Genomic DNA, 17939 nt, shown 5'->3' on the forward strand with positions numbered 1-17939 from the left:
AACCACAGTGCAATTTTCAGCTTTGACCTAATTTGCCCAGTGCCCTGGCAAAAAGTATGTTCAGTTCTACTGGCTGTCAGAATCTTAGACAAGAGGAAGAGAAGGGACCCCAGAGACTGGATATCAACATTCCTGACCTGAGCCTTGGCCTTTGCCAAAGCTATGTTATTAGCAAAGGAATACAAGATAAACATGTTAATTTTATGCAACCGACAAGTCATACCAGTTTGATGTGGAAACTATCTGATTTGAGTTTAAAACAAGAGAAAAACCTATGAACTAGGATAGCTAAAAAAGAGAGTTTTTAGTGAGTCCTTGCAAATAAGAAGGTTCTAAAATTATCCCAGACTTAGTTTCTTTTTTCTTTCTTTCTTTTTTTTTTAGGTCAGGCCATTGGAGTTAAGTGACTTGCCCAGGGTCACACAGCTTGTAAGTGTCAAGTGTCTGAGGCTGGATTTGAACTCAGGTCCTCCTGAATCCAAGACCAGTGCTTTTATCCACTGTGCCACCTAGCTGCCCCATGTGATCCTCAGATCCTAAGGAAAGGGCATGAACTCTCCCTCTCTGCAGAAGAGCTCACCTCATACTTTACTGAAAAAATTTGAGACTCCTTTTTCATACCAATTTTACACCTAAAATCACCTCAAATTTTCTCCCATTTTTTCCATCTTTACTCTAGTCTCGAGGTGGATCTTTTTGTCAATACCAACCCTTGTAATTGTATCTCTGATCTCATTTCTTCCTTTCTCTTCTGGAAGCTTGCTCCTTTGAAGCTAGGATTGTTTCTTTTTCTTTTCTTTTTTTTTTGGCGGAGCAATGGGGGTTAAGTGACTTGCTCAGGGTCACACAGCTAGTAAGTGTCAAGTGTCTGAGGCCAGATTTGAACTCAGGTTCTCCTGAATCCAGGGCCGGTGCTTTATCCACCGCGCTACTTAGCTGCCCCCGAGAATCTCTTTTAAACTCAACTTCAATTTCTCTTTATCTATTGGCTTTTCTCTTGAAGATTTGTCAGTATCACCTCCTATCCTTATAAAACCTTTTCACTTGACCTATCCTCTATCTCTTCTCCCTTTTGCAGTCCAAATCTAGAAAAAAACTGTTTCTACTTACTGTCACCATTTTCTTCTTTTCCCTATATGTCCAATATAGATAGTTTCTGTCTTTACTACTCAATGGAAACTGCTCTGGTCAGTTAATATTTATTTTTTGTTTTAGATAGATACTACTTATTTTAAGAAAGCTCCATTTAAGGGCAGCTAGGTGGCACAGTGGAAAATGTACTGGCCCTGGATTCAGGAGGACCCGAGTTCAAAGACACTTGACACTTACTAGCTGTGTGACCCTGGGCCATGTCACTTAACCCTCACTGCCCCGCAAAAAAAAGAAAGAAAGAAAGGAAATGAAAAAGAAAATAGCATGTTAACAAATATTTTAGGGCAGCTAGGTGGTGCAGTGGATAAAGCACCAGCTCTGGATTCAGGAGGACCTGACCTCAGACACTTAACACTTACTAGCTGTGTAACCCTAGGTAAGTTACTTAACCCTCATTGCCCTGAAAAAAAAAAAAAGCTCCATTTATTCCTATGCTTTCCAGTGTTTTAAACAGGAATGGGCGTTGTATTTTGTCAAAAGTTTTTTTTCTGCATCTATTGAGGTAATTACATGGTTTCTATTGTTTTTGTTATTGATATGGTCAATTATGCTAATAGTTTTCCTAATACTGAACCAGCCCTGCATTCCTAGTATAAATCCCATCTGCTTAAAGTGTATGATCTTTGTGTTATATTGCTGTAATTTTCTTGCTAGTATTTTATTTAAAATTTTTGCATTAATATTCATTAGGAAATTGGTTTATAGTTTTCTTTCTCTGTTTTTGCTCTTCTTAATTTAGGTATCAGCACCATATTCGTATCATAAAAAATTTAAATTTAAATTTAAAGGGAATCCTTAAATTTAAAGGGAATCCTTCTTTGCCTATTTTTCCAAATAGTTTATACAGTACTGGAATTAACTGTTTTTGAAATGTTTGGTAGAATCCATCTGGTCCTAGGGATTTTATCAAGGGCTTATTCAATTTCTTTTTCTAAGAGAGGGTTATTTAAGTATTCTACTTCTTCTGTTATTCTGGGCAATTTATATTTGTGTAAATATTCATCCATTTCACTTAAATTGTTGGATTTATTGGCACACAATTTGGCAAAATAGTTCCCAATAATTGCTTTAATTTAATTTTTATTGGTGGTGAATTCACCCTTTATATTTTTTAACAGTAATTTGGTTTTCTTCGTTCTTTTAAAAAATCAAATTAACCAATGGTTTATTTTATTTTCCACAAAACCAGTTCCTAGTTTTATTTATTAGTTCAATGGCTTTCTTACTTACAATTTTATTAATTGTTCCTTTGATTTTCAGGATGTCTAAAATGGTGTTTAGTGGGGATTTAAAATTTGTTTCTGTTTCTAGTGTTTTGTGTTGCAGACCCTATTAATTGGTCTGCTCTTTCTTTTTTTTTATTGATATATGTGTTTAGAGATATAAATTTACCCTAAGTACTGCTTTAGCTACATCCCATAAATTTGGTATGTTGTCTCATTGTTGTCATTCTCTCTAATGAAATTATTGATTGTTTCTATGATTTGTTCTTTGACCCACTCAATTTTTAGGATTAAATTATTTAGTTCTAATTATTTTTTTTTGTTTCCACAGCCCTTTTATTGAATGTAATTTTTTTGCACTGTGATCTGAAAAGGATGCATTTAATATTTTTGCATCTGGTTGTGAGGTTTTTGTGCCTTAATACATGTCCAATTTTTTTTTTTGGGCGGGGCAATGGGGGTTAAGTGACTTGCTCAGGGTCACACAGCTAGTAAGTGTCAAGTGTCTGAGGCCGAATTTGAACTCAGGTCCTCCTGAATCCAGGGCCGGTGCTTTATCCACTGCGCCACCTAGCCGCCCCCATGTCCAATTTTTGTGTAGGTGCCATGTACCACTGAGAAAAAAGGTATATTCCTTTCTATTTCCATTCAGTTTTCTCCAGAGGTCTGTCATATCTAACTTTTCTAAAATTCTATTCATCTAATGATTTATTTATTGCTAGATACAGTAGTTTTTTCTCAGTCCTCATTCTCCCTGGTTTCTCTGCAGTATTTGCCACTGCTGACCATCTCTCCTGAATATTCTCTCCTCCCTGGGTTTTTGTGACACTGATCACTGTTTTTGCTCCCTACCTGCCTGACCAATCCTTCTCATTTTCTTCATTCATATCCTTCTTTTTTGAGTTTGCATGACTCTAACTTAGGGTTTTGTACATATCTAGCCATCATTTGTCTCTTCATCTCTGATTCCAGGCCTTCAACTACCTGCTTGACACTGCTGTCTGGATGTCACACAGGCATCTAAAATTTAGCATTTTCCCCTCTCTTCTATTTCCTTGCTTTTTCTGAAGGCACTATCATTCTTCTCAACCTAGGAGGTTTTGCTCTTACCCACCCCCCATATTAGCGTGGCTAAGTCTTGCCGTTTCTACCTCCACAATATCTCTCTCATATACTCCTCTTCTCACCATTCACATCACACTCACTGTGTTTTAGGCTTTCACCACCTCTCATAAACATTAAAGGAGGCAACAGACTCCTTACTGGTCTCCCTGCCTGAAGTCCCTTCTGTAGTCCATATTCCACATAACTGCCAAATTGGCATTCGTGATTCACAGACTACATCATTCTCCAATTCGAAAACCTTTAGAAACTCACAGCAGCCATAGAAATGCCCCTTCATAATCTGGCTCTAGCCTTCCTTTCTAGGATAATTACATATCCCTTTCCTTTGGCCATCTACTTTGCTCTTCCATCTATATAACTTTCCCTTTCCCATCATAATGCTTTTGCACAGGCAATTCCACAGGCCTGAAATTCTCTCCCTCCCTGTCTCCACTTTTGGAACCCCTTGCTCATTTCAAAACTCAGCTAATGAACCACATTACTGGGAAGTCTTTCCCAGTTCCCTTGGTTTTAATGTTCTTCTTCTCTAAATTACTTTTGTATGTATTTTGTATTTACTTCTCTGTGTACATGTATTTCCCCCAAATAATGTGATCTGTATTATGGTAAGGACTATTTTATTTTGGTGTTTCTATATCCATTAACTAGCACATAGTAGATAACAAATAAATCATTGTTGAAATGACTTGGGCAATGAAAAAAAGTGAAATTCAGAGAGTCAAGAAACCTGTTTAAGACAGAAGGTTTTTCTTAGGATTAGCTGGGAGGTGCTACAACTCCAAGGCTTTGTTTATCTCGGATACTGTACCCACATGGAAGGTTGTGGAGCATCATCTTACCTTCGCCCACTTCCCCTTCTGGTAAAAGAATAGTAGTGTCCTCTCACAGGAAGAAGAATAGGAGGGAATGAAAGTTAAAAGGGGAGCTGTCATGTAGCACTTGGTCTAGGATGTTGAACTCTATTACTTCATTCAGTAGCTCACTTCACTTTCTGACAGTTACAACTGTTGGGAAATTCTTTCTTATATAGAATTTAAATCTAGCTTTTTTTTAAAAAAAATCTTTTTTCTTTTTTTTTTTGGTGAGGCAATTGGGGTTAAGTGACTTGCCTAGGGTCACACAGCTAGTAAGTGTTAAGTGACTGAAGCCAGATTTGAACTCAGGTCCTCCTGACTCCAGGGCCGGTGCTCTATCCACTGCGCCACCTAGCTGCCCCTAAATCCAGCTTTTTTAAATTTATACACACTGGTTCTAGTTTACTCCCTCCAAAAATCACACAGAATAGGGGCAGCTAGGTGGTGCAGTGGATAAAGCACCGGCCCTAGATTCAGGAGGACCTGAGTTCAAATCCAGCCTCAGACACTTGACACTTACTAGCTGTGTGACCCTGGGCAAGTCACTTAACCCTCATTGCCCCACCAAAAAAAAAAAAAAGGTGAAGCATCCTTGCATTCTTGTTAAAAAAAATAATAAAATAAAATTAAAAAGAGTGCAGCTAGGTTGCACAGTGGATAAAGCACCGGTCCTGGATTCAGAAGAACCAGAGTTCAAATCTGGCCTCAGACACTTGACACTTACTAGCTGTGCGACCCTAGGTAAGTCACTTAACCCTCACTGCCCTTCAAAAAAACAAAAAAACAACAAAACCCCCAAATCACAGAGAATAAATCTGGTTCCTCTCCTTAATCTGTCTTTCATAATAAAGATCATGTCAAACTGCAAGCTATAGTTTCTGGGATCTACCAGCTCCCCACCTTTACGAAATCTACATCAACATTTGCCCATCTCCAATCTTCAGGCATCTTTCTCATTCTCTATGATTCTTCAACAATTCTGGCAATAATTAAGTATTCACATCTGCAAGTTCTTTAGTAGTTTGGAATGAGTCTGGACCAGGAGACTTAAATAGTTAACACTCTGCATTAGAACATTAAGATCCAAACAGATCTATACAATCTGAGGTAATGTGCCAAATCTAATTAGATGGAACTGAAGACTAAAGTCCTGCTCTCAAAGAGCTCACAGTCTACTGGGAGAGACAACAAACAGCTATGTACAAACAAGCTAAGGTCAAAGTGGAGATTATCAAAGGCATTAGCCTCACCGTAATTCCCCCACTCTGCCCTCTTGTGTCCCACAACCTCTAACAGGAGGATTGGGAAAGGGTTCCTATAGAAGATAGGATTTTAGCTGGGACTTGTAGGAAACCAGGGAAGACAGAAGAGAGATGAGCAGGGAGATAGTTCCAAGCATGGGTACAGCAAGTGAAAACGACCAAAGGTGAAAGATGGAGGGTTTAGTGAGAACAACAAGGAGGAGACCGGCATCACTGGATATCAGTAGGGGTAGGGTAGATCTATAGGATATAAGAAAACTGGAAATCTCTTCACCTATGAATGGTGCAGGCTTTATATGAGAGCAATGAATCCATGAGTCTTTTTCACCAATTTTAATGGCAGTAGGAGTTGTCAATAATACCTGAAAAGGTCCTTCCCAGGCAGGTTGGGTTCCACTGGTTCTCTGAAAATTCTTTACATATATTTTATCTCCTGGGTTGAAGTTATGCAATGAAAAGTCTAATGGGCCTGCCTGGACCACAGCTCCTGCCTCATGGAGTTCATGTAGCCTGGTCTGTAATTCCTGTATATAGGAGGCAACAGAAGTATCACCTCCCACCAGTGATGTATAAACTGGGGAAAGAGTTTTAGCTTGGATAGGAGGGTGACCAAAAAGCATTTCATAAGGAGATATATGAAGTTCTCCTCTTGGTCTACTGCGTAGATAGAATAATGCCAATGGTAGAACATCAGGCCATTTCAAATGGGTTTCAGTACATAATTTGCCAATCATACTCTTAAGCTCTTTATTCATACGTTCGACTTGGCCTGAACTTTGTGGATGGTAGGACATGTGGAATTTTGGAGTCACTCCCAAGAAAGAGTAGATTTGGGATAAAATTGAATCAGTGAAATGTGTGCCTTTGTCAGAATCGATGCGGGCTGGTGGGCCAAAACGAGGTACTATCTCTTTTTTTTTTTTTTTGTGAGGCAATTGGGGTTAAGTGATTTGCCCAGGGTCACACAGCTAGTAAGTGTTAAGTGTCTGAGGCCAGATTTGAATTCAGGTACTCCTGACTCCAGGGCCGGTGCTCTATCCACTGTGCCACCTAGCCGCCCCCGAGGTACTATCTCTTTAAGAAGAATTTTGGCAACAAATGCAGCTGTGGCTCGGGGGCTGGGAAATGCCTCTACCCACCGAGTGAGCTGATCAACTATAACAAGGCAAAATTTATAATGTCCTGCTTTTGGCATAGTAATATAATCAATTTGTAAGTGCTCAAAAGGTCCTCTGAATCCAGGGCCGGTGCTCTATCCACTGCGCCACCTAGCTGCCCTTGTTACTTCTATAATGGGAAAAAATATTTTCTATTTTAATATGTTGTTCAAAAACTTTTCAATGCCTTCATCCTGTCTATAGAATAAAAGTTTAAACTGCTTGGTATTTACAGTTTTTATTAAAACTTCTTTTGTTTCAAATGACTGTTTCAAAAACAAGGTGCTCACCGAGACTTGGGTAAGGAGCAAAGGTGTTCATTGAAGACTGTTGCTCTTTGGTCTGCAGGTCAGGTAGGCCGGGACCCTGGGGATGGGGTGAAAAGCTCTCCATGGCTGATTTGCCTGCAGAGGGGTGCAAAGAGAGATGTGGAGGGGGAGGCTGCTGCTGTTTCATGAGCAAGGCCTGGGCCAGCTGGCGCTGGTGCTGCTGGATCTGCTGCTGCATGTTATTGATTGTACGTGCAACCTGGGAAGAGAAAAATAAAAAAAAAAGAATTTTAGTAAGTTCAGAACAATTAACTAATTTTATTATTTTCAGCAAGAAGAATTTTCATTATTTTGAGTTAAAATGTGTGCTTTTCTTTCATATCATAAGGCTATTTTTTTAGGGGGGGGCCTTAGGGGCAAGCAATTGTATTACTTCATTATCTGAAATTTCTTATGTCAGTAGACATTATAGATTAATGCTCCAGGAGATAACATAAAGAAAATTTAATCAGGGAGGGAATACTTACTTGCTGCTCTTGTTGTCTCATCGGTCCGGAAACATTACGCTGGGCCTGTAACATCTGCTGCTGGATTTGTAAACGTTGGTATGCCTGTTGGCAGAAAAATGAGAATTCATATGAAAGACTCTGAATGGTTCAATTTCTGTGATTAGGCCAAAAACAGAAATGCAAATTTCCAGTATTCTTGAATTCCTTACAGTAGTCACTATTATTGAAGTATATTTTCTGGCACAAAACAATTTTAAAAAGATTATTGTCATTAAAAAAAATGAATACACTAAAAAGTTTTGTGTAACTTTGCTAATACCCCCCACATTTAATATTGTTCGGTTAAGGATGATATCAAAATCCTTTTGCATGATTAATACAAATTAAACATTGAAAAAGTGAGGGAAAGACATGAAAAACTATTAATTCTAACAATGATTTAGGCTAAAGTTGTCCAGAATGGCTCAAACAGCTTGGCACAACACTAGCATTAGATTGTCCCAGATGAACAAAGAATGTGTTAAAAATTATAAAAGATTATAAATATTATAAGTTCACAAGATTATTTAAACATATATTACTGGGAGCTTAACCTAAGTGAATTATACTGTAACAAATTACAGGAGGACTCTTAGAGCTGAGAAGCTTTTAATAAAGCACTGATGAAAATACCTTTAGTGTTATCCCTCTGTATGTGAGACATTTGGGAAGATTTCTTGTACAGTGTCATTTTCCTTTATCATTCAAAAAATTTGGCAAGAAACGTGTGGATATTTTCCTCAGCACAAAACTTAGGCATTGTTTAGATTTAAAGAGTAAAATCCAACTTTACTTATTAAAAGTGGGTAAGATAAAATAGAATGCTTATTGGGAAAAGGTATTATTCAATGGTCAAAATTATAATTTTTAAGCATTTATACAGTGCTTCAAGGTTGACAAAGTGCTTTACATATATGTTATTTTGGTTGATCCTCACAACAACCCTGTGAGGTAGGTACTATAACCATTTCCATTTTACTAGTGAGGAAACTGAGGCTGAAGAAGGTTAAGTGACTTGCCCTGGGTCACATAACTAGTGTCTGTGCCAGGATTTGAATCCGAGGCCTGACTTCCTGATTCTAAGTCCAATATTCTATCTACTGTGCAACCTAGTTGGTTAGATACTGTGAATACAATGATATTATAAGGTGTAAATTTTCCCCTTCAAGCACTAGATTTAAGATTTTCATAATTTTTCATAAAAATAATTCAAATATGTACCACATCTTCTTTGTGGACTGTAATGAAATATTTTCTTGTTCTCTTAAATTTACCTTGATACTTGGTTATTATGAATATCAGTTACTGTACTATCTTGAAATATGATGTCCTCAGGAATTACTGAAGATTATAGGGCTCTATAATCCCTAATCACTATGAATTACTCCAGACTACTCCTTTGTTTTTTTGGCTTATGTCTACTTTTTATCTATTTTTCAGTATATTCCCTGATGTTTGAGTCTAATTTCCTATTTGCACTCTAGCTGACTATAATTATTAAAACTGAATGTAAAATGAAAGTCACTATGCTAAGCTTGAGGGAGTTCTATGGATGTAGCAATAAAAGCTTTAGTGATTATATTTTGGAAGCTTAGAGGCTGTTTATACTCCCTTTCTGATACTTGGTCATGCTCCATAATTGAGGATGCCAAGTATGTTACTTCCAGAAAAATGAAATGCCACTGTTTTTGATAATAAACTAATTTGGTCTTTTATTGCACATCAATAAAAAAAAACAATGTACAAACAATCTAGGGTTATAACAGAAAATATAACCCACTAACAAGAGCAACTTTATCAATTTGTTTTTATGATGATTATTTCCAAAAAGTTTTAGAAACTTTAGAGAAATGTGAACGGTATGCTATTATGTGACAAAAAATAATCTGTCATATGTGTTTATCAAAATATGTCTAGCTAATATGGAGTAAGAATTTAAAATTTAGTTGCTTGTTTAAGGAGTATGTGGAAAAACAAAGCAGTGGATAAGTGTCAAAAAAACACTTTCCTTTTGTTCTTCAAATCTATTCTACTGTCTGCATATTTATTAACTCACCAGCTGCAGTTGATAGAGCTGGTTCAACATCGTCATATGCTGAGGATTAATTGGCGAGGTTAATAGTGCAGGGTTGAGACCAATATTTTTTGCTGCAAACTGCAAAAGCTGTGCTTGAACCTACATAATAGAAAACACTAGTCACTGAATGTTGTATATTTATTAAAGCAAATTTTAAAGACTTATGGATTATTAATAAAATACACTTAGATTCATTTAATGAATTAAAATTCAAGGGAAATTTTTAAAATGGGAAAAAAATGCCTATCACTGCTACTATTTTACCTGCATTTCTGAAGCAGGACAAAAAAGTCTTTTAAAGGTGTTAGTTAAATAAGCTAGTGAAAAGAACTCTAGGATTTTCCTTCACATCCAGCAAATTTGCAAAGATGACAAAAGATGTAAGTAGTCACTATCAGAGGGGCTATGGGAAGAAAGACACACTACTATGCTATGGGTGGAGCTGTGCATTGGTCCAAACAATCTGAATTCGAACTATGCTCATGTAACCAAGTACACTACACTATGTATGTCCTTTTACTCAGCAATATAACTACTGGTCTTTTATCCCAAAGATTTCCAAGAAAGAGAAAAAAGATCCACACTTGAAAAATATTTGTAGACGGTTTCAGGGAAAGCTGGGAATACTTGTATGAAGTAGAATGAAGTCAATGGAACTGGGAGAACAATTTATACAATAACAATATTACTGTAAAGAGAAACAACTTTGAAAGACTTCAGAACTCTAATCAAACCACTGAGCAGTCATAATTTCAGTGGATTACTGATGAAGAATGCTACCTATCTTCTGATATATAGGTCATAGACTGATACGTAGAATGAGACACACATTTTTGAATACAGCTAATATAGGTTCTTCATTTTGCTTGACTATGCATATTTTGTTAATAGGTTTTGCTTTTATTTATTTTTTTTTTAGTAGGGGGTGCCTGCAGAGTTGAGAGCATGAAACAACAAGTGCTTGATAACGGAATAAAATAAGAATGGCTACATTGTGCATACCCTTTGACTTTGAGATGCTATTCCTAAGCATCTATCCCAAGAAAGTCGAAGAGAGAAATGAAGATCCCATATATACCAAAATATTTATGGCAGCACCTTTTGTTATCAGCAAAGAACTGGAAGCAAAGTGGATGCCGACTGGAAGAAATGGCTAAACAAACTATGACATATCAATATAATAGAATATTATGTACCACAAGGAATTACTAATATGAAGAATTCAAAGGAGCAGAGGAAGACATATGAATTCATGTGGAGTGAGGCAAGCAGAACCAGGAAAAAAATATATATATAGTCATATACATTATGTGTGGGTATAATCGAAATGAAAGAATATCTCCCCCTTCCCACCCACCCCTAGAATGAGTGATTATAATAATGAACAAACATGGACCCAGAGAAGAGTTGAGAAAATACGTGGTTTCCCTTCACTGAAAAGGTGAGAGACTATGGATGTGGAATGTTGCATCTATAGTCAGCTGTGTTTAGTTAGTTTTATAGAATTGCCTTTTCTCCCATGTGATGAGACAGCTCACTGGGTGAGGGAGAATATTAAAAAATAAATGTGTTGTAACAATAAAATTACTAATAAAAATATAATTTTTAAAAAGCAAAAACAATAGAGTAGTGATAATAGACATTGTAGGGTACTAGATTATTCATATCAGTAACTGGTTTCTAATTAGTACTTACTACTATTTGCAAGGCATTGTGTTAGGACAGGAGATTCAAAATGAAAATCAGTCCCTGCCCGTTAAGGGCAGTTCAATAGATAAGCATATGTAAAATTACTTATGGAAAGAAAGAACACTAATAACTAGGGAGAGGAGGAAAAGTTTCCTATAGGAGGTTATAGATGAGCCTTGAGGTAAACTAGGAATCATAAAAGGTGGAAGTGAAGAGGGAGGGCATTCCATCAATACAGGTAAGCCTTGAATAAAGGTATGAAAATGGGAGCTGGAATGTTAAGTTCAGGGAAAATAAAGTAGACTAATTTAGCTGGAACATATAGCACATAAGAGGCAGTAATGTGAGTAAGCCTAAAAAGGTAGGTTGGAGTCAGATATGAAAGACTTTAAATGCTAAAAATAGATTTTTGCATCTTATCATAGAGGCAATAAATGAAGTAATTTGCTCAGGAAGCAAGGTTCTTATTCTGGGAGGAAGGTTCTTGAACAGGGGAGTAGTATGGCTAGACTTGTGTTTTAAAAAGAAGAAAATAAACTGTATTTAAATGAAATTTATAACAATGTAGGGAATCTGAATTAGCATATACTACGTTTTTGTGATGAATGGAGAAGAAAAAAAAAGATTTCTTCCAGGGTGCCAAAAAACTTTCTTAATCCACCAGCTAGTCGGGTAGCACTAATCACCTAGCACTTACTAGGTGCCAGGCATTGGGCTAAGTGCTGGGCATACAAACAAAGGCAAAACCAGTCCCTGTTTTCAAGGAGCTCCTAGTTTATTAACAGAGACAAATGGAAACAACTCTGGACAATCAAGATACCTACAGGATAAACTTTAGGCAGTCTCAGAGAAAAGGCACTAAGATTATGGAAGACTGGGAAAAGCTTTTTACAGAAGGTGGAAATTTAGCTGAGACTTAAAGGAAGCCAGGGAAGCCAGGAGGCAGAGATAAGGAGAGTGTTCCTCTTTGACAATCTAAGGGATCTAAGATGATAATTTCAAAGATAATGTTAACATTAAAAAAAAGAATTTCAAGGGTTTCTTTTATATCTAGGAACCCTAAACTCTATACCTCTGCATCCTCTAAGGGTAACTAGGAACATCTGCTGGTGAAAAGTCTGGTGAGATATTACTACTTGGAAGTTAACATGATCAGGGAACCCTCAAATACATGACACTACATTACAAATTCACACCCTAAGCACCATAATGTGTAAGCTATTATTACACAAGATAATATGAAGCTACAACTCCAAACTACTAAAACTTATCTTGATAACTAAATTCTAAAGGAACCAAGGGATTTGGTGCTAATAACCACTTCTAGAATAATGGAGTAGGATGAGAACTCAGAGGTCATCTAGTCCCTCCCCGAACTGTTAGAGATGAAGAAAAAGGTCCAAAGAAATTATGTGACTTGCCCATGGATCACCTGGGCAGAGGATGACACAACCAGGATAGAGTGGCTGAACTAGACACCTTTTATACAAGTTGATAAATTTATCACATCATGTAAATCTATGGACTACATATGATTGTAAATCTTTTTGTTTTACCCAGGGCTTTTCTATACGCTGACTTTTAAAGCTATTGAGTGGAGATGGTGGATAGAGGGGCCTCTTGGCTTAGGGTCAGAAAGATGCTCCTGAAAGAAGGGCTCACAATTCTTTTTCTGACATCTCTTAGCTCTAATGATCCTGGGCAAATCACTTAACTCACATATGACTTAGTCCTGCGATTTATGTACTAAGTTAGAATAGATGAGGAGAATGACTGGGAATTTTCCATCCTTCTCTAATTCCTGTATCCTTACTTCTATGGCCTGAACAATTCTTCTTTTGTTCATTTTATCACAACTCTTCATCCTCAAAGATGTGACTTAGGTATATTCTAATAGCCATATAATGAATTTTATTCATGAAGGACCAAGATAAAATATGGTCCTGGATGATACACTTAGGATCTCTTTCTCACACATTCCACTTATTCCTCTAGTTGTTCTGCATAAACCCCAAGGTTCTGACTCATTTTTCTCCTCCCCTTTACTGAAAGCCATTTAGAAAATAAATTCCTAACACTTCTTAAGCAAAGAGGGTGGGGAGTCAATGTTTTAGTTTTTAACTGCAGTTCTCAAACTTTTGGTCTCAGGTCCCCTTTACAGTCTTCAAAAATTATTGAGGACCCCAAAGAGCTTTTGTTTATGTGGGTTATATATGTTGATGTTTACCATATTGGAAAACAAAATGTCTTATTATTATGAAAGGGCTGACCATGTGAACTTACTGAAAGGATCTTGAGGATCCCCAAACCATGAGAAAAACTTATTGTTTTTCTTCCTCAGTCCAAAAGGCTATGCCCTTATCATATACCCTCTCTCCTGGTACCTACCTTTTCTGGAACCCTGATCCCTTCCCTCCATATTTGGAATTCTACATCTCAGGTTAACAATTTCCATCTTAGTTGGCTGGCATCTCCTTGCCTTGGACATTAGGGATGGGACTGGGGGTCAGTGGGCTGCCCTAGTACCCTTTCCTTATTGTTTATGCCTCTGTGTGTGTTTGTTTTCCTGAGTAAACCCAGTTAAGACATGTAGCATTCACTTAGTTGCCAAATAAAAGGATCTATTCTTTTCTTTTCTTTTTTTTTGAAGTGAGGCAATTGGGGTTAAGTGACTTGCCCAGGGTCACACAGCTAGTAAGTGTTAAAGTGTCTGAGGCTAGGTTTGAACTCAGGTATGCCTGACTCCAGGGCCGGTGCTCTATCCACTGCGCCACCTAGCTGCCCCTATTATTTTCATTGATGGCTTGTTAGTTCCAGCAACAGTTCTTAATATATCATTAGATAAATTGTTCAAAAGGAGACATTCTAAAGTTGCTAAACTCATAAAGAAATTCCAATTCTTACATTGAAGTTAATTTGCCTGGGGTTAATTTTAAAAGTTGAATCAAACAGGTACATTAAAATAATTATTTCTATCTTAATGTGCAAAGCCCCCAAATTCATATTTCACTTAATCTCAGAGGAGCTCAGTGGCCATCTACTCCAATCTGTACCTAACCAGGAATCCCTTCAACAAAATCTCCAACAAGTTCAGACTCTGAAACCCACCATCTTTGGAGGTTTCTCATTCCACTTTTGGATAGTTCTATTAGGAAGACTGCCCTCACATTGAACTTAAATCTGCTCATCTGTAATTTCTACCTATTGCTGCCCATTCTGCCTTACTGGGCCACACAGAACAGGCCTAATCCCTCTTCCACAGGACAACCCTTCAGACACATGAAAACCATTATGTCATTTACCCTACTCCCAAAGCACCTAAGTTCTTTCAAATGATCACTGGGAAGCAAAGTTGAAACTCCTCACTATGCTTGCTTCCCCTCTTCTGGACATGATATAAAAGTATACTTCTGAAAATAGGATATCCAGTTAAACACTAGACTCTGAATGTAGTCTGACCGACTAGGGCAAAATAGAGCAGGAAATTTACTTCCAGTGTTCTGGACACTATATATTTATCTCTCAATATAGTCTGAAATAACATGAACTTTTTTCGTTACTAGGTAATGTTGATGACTCATATTGAGCTTGAAGTCCACTAGAACCTCTAGATCTTTTTCACATAAACCACTATTCAAAAGATCACAGATTTGGATCTTAAAGGTACATTATATGTCATCTAGTCAAATTCCCCTCAGGGGATTAGACTAGATGTGGCCTAGGGAAGTTAAGTGACTTGCCCAGGGTCACAGACTAAGTGGCAGTGATGGGATTCAAATCCAAATACCAAATTCAATGGTCTTTCCACTACTGCCCCAGGTAATCTCATCCAATTTGTAAAGCTGCATCTGACTTTCTAGACTTTGCCACTTTGTCTCAGCTGCCTCTGCTGGGGCCTCCTCATCTTGGAACACTTATCACCGTGGAATATCTCTCTGCTATGGTACTCTCTTCTCCCATAAGTGAGTTCCTTTGGGAGTTTCCATTTTGAGGAGGGTTCCAGGCTGGCCATTTCCCCTTCTGACTCTAGATTTTGACACCAGGTCTCAGTTTGGGTACTTCTCTTTTCCTCCCCCTACCTTTTAGCTCCCTTTTGTTTCTTATCTTTCCCCATGAGAGTCTAAGTTTCTTGATGGCAGCTTTCTTATATCTGTATCTCCAATGTTTAGCACAGTGCCTGACACATAGTAAGAACTTAATAAATGCTTGTCTTGCCTTTATTTTTTGAACCTAAGTACATGTTTTATATTTGTTTCTATTGTTTTTCAGAAGACTTGTGTTCAAATCCTATCTCTGTTACTTACTAGACACTACCTGGGCAATCTTGGGCAAATCACTTAATCTCTCTGGGCCTCAGTTTCTTCTGTATAATGAGGGAGCTGAATTGATCCTTTTCATGTCTACACCTATAAGCTTAGTAAATATCATCTTAATGAGGTGCCTTTTGACCTTAATTTTGCCTTTTTGGATTTTGTCATCTAATTTCATATAAGGTTATATGTTACTTGTGTTACTTACAGATTTGATAAGTAACCTATTTTTGTCTTTATCTAAGTTGTTGACTAAAATGTTGACCAACACTTGGCCAATGAAAAATCACTGGGGCACTCCAGTAGAGAGAGTACTCCTGAGGCAACAGTTATTTTCTGTGTCTGATCATTCAAACAGTTCTGAATCCATCTGACTGTATTATCTAGTCTAGTCTTATTATCTTGTTTATAAGGATGGTATGTCCACAGCACTTCTTAGCTTTAACAACTGTTGAGCATCAGGCTGACCTGAGGGGATAGAAACTGAGGCACTTGAGCACGAAGACTAGGCTGGGATGAGTTAAGAGGTTGTCCTGGCGGTTGCTGCGGCTGTTGCATGGTCCTGGCTTGTGCTGCTCCGCTATTGCCAAACATACCCAGATTGCCACTCGGTATCTGGAAGATGATTAAAAAAAAGTTGTTTATTCTTTTTCATTTTCTAAAAAGAATATTTTTCACCAGTCTAGACCTGTAATAAAAAAAATTAACTAAAGATGTTAAGCATCTTATAATAATTTCAAATGAGTATGAACATTGCTGACATTAATAAGTTCATAGAAGCTATATTACAGTGGATACAACTTTTAAGATGGTAGATAAGACTATCAAAAAAAAAAGAAAGAGAGAAGAAACATCATTTAGCCAACCTAATGGAGAATACAAAAAGTATTTCAGACTGACACTACGATACATACTATTCAGACAATTTATATTTCTAAAGGAATAATTTCGTAGCAGTCACAGAGTTATTAATATGTATAATTGGGCAGAGATTTATAAACAGAATATTAGCCAGAGACAAAATAATTATTTTCAGTTGGGAAATTTGTCACTTTAAAGAACTTTAAAATTTCTAAATAGTTAATAGCTGAACATTCAAACATATAGTAAAGACTGTGAAGTGAGGGAAATGAGACAATAGGGCCAGTGCTAACTTGCTACTCAAATTAACTCTAACAAGATTCTACTAATAATTTTTATATTTTTGCCTAAACACACTTAATCAATATGCTTGTAACATTATATCCCTTTTCTTTGAGCTCAAAGGCATCAAATTTTATTCCTCTAAGATCATGCAAAATTTTTCATAAAATAGTTGTGTGATGAGCAAACTCATTGTAATTTGAACATTAGTTACATGTGCTGATAGTTCCCTTAATAGTTTGTCTTGTTATAACTTCAGTAAAACAATACAATGTTACAACTGGACACCAATACCCCTATTGTTGTACTGAAACATTATATAATCTATGCTAAAGAGAAAATCTCATATATGCAGAAATATTCTCTCAAAATTTGGAAACTTACTCAAAAGTGGAATCCAGTAAGAGAATTCCTGTAAAACTCAGAAATATAAGAAAACTTTATGTATGTATGCCTTGTTTTAGCTTAGAGAATTTCTATTTAAGAAAACATGCTTCTAGCACATCACATTAAAAAAAAAATCCAGGGGCAGCTAGATGGTGCAGTGGATACAGCACTGGCCCTGGATTCAAGAGTTCAGGTCCCGCCTCAGACACTTGACACTTACTAGCTGTGTGACCCTGGGCAAGTCACTTAACCTTCACTGTCCTGCAAAAAAACCAAGAAACAAAACAAAACAAAAAAAATCCTAGGTCTTCACACTAAAGACATCCTTGAAGAAATACCTTTTAATTTTTCTGAAAGTACTGAAGGTATGAGAAAAAATGCCAGTATTGATCTCTAAATACTAATATGAACTTTCATCCTAGATTCTAGTGTAACTGAAAATATCCAGCAACTTGATGTTAATCTGAGGGATATTTCCACTTCAGCAAGTTAGTGCTACTTAAAAGAATCCTCAAACTATCTATCTACATAATACTTTTACAGAAATTCCCTAACACTCAAAGCTAAATTTGCAAGAATTGTGATAAGACTAAAATAAATTAATTTTCCTTCAATATCTTCTTATGTTTTTGATGTCAGTATATCATGAGGGTTCACAGTAAATATAAATATAGCATTTAAAGTTTTAAATTATCTTATCAATTTTATTATAGTTTGAAATGCTAATATTAAGTAAGGATGAT

The 17939-nt window shown here is 36.9% G+C and overlaps 1 protein-coding gene across 1 annotated transcript in view; it reads right to left on the reverse strand.

Annotated features, from left to right (window-relative positions):
* The window catches only part of TNRC6C (trinucleotide repeat containing adaptor 6C), a 166248-nt gene that overhangs the window by 32424 nt on the left and 115885 nt on the right, over positions 1–17939 (reverse strand). The window contains 4 exon segments of the mRNA XM_044001379.1: positions 7064–7301; positions 7570–7653; positions 9647–9766; positions 16135–16281. Of these exon segments, the coding sequence (XP_043857314.1) occupies positions 7064–7301; positions 7570–7653; positions 9647–9766; positions 16135–16281 (589 nt within the window).

This window comes from Dromiciops gliroides, chromosome 4 (assembly GCF_019393635.1).
Source record: "Dromiciops gliroides isolate mDroGli1 chromosome 4, mDroGli1.pri, whole genome shotgun sequence".
NCBI lineage: Eukaryota > Metazoa > Chordata > Mammalia > Microbiotheria > Microbiotheriidae > Dromiciops > Dromiciops gliroides.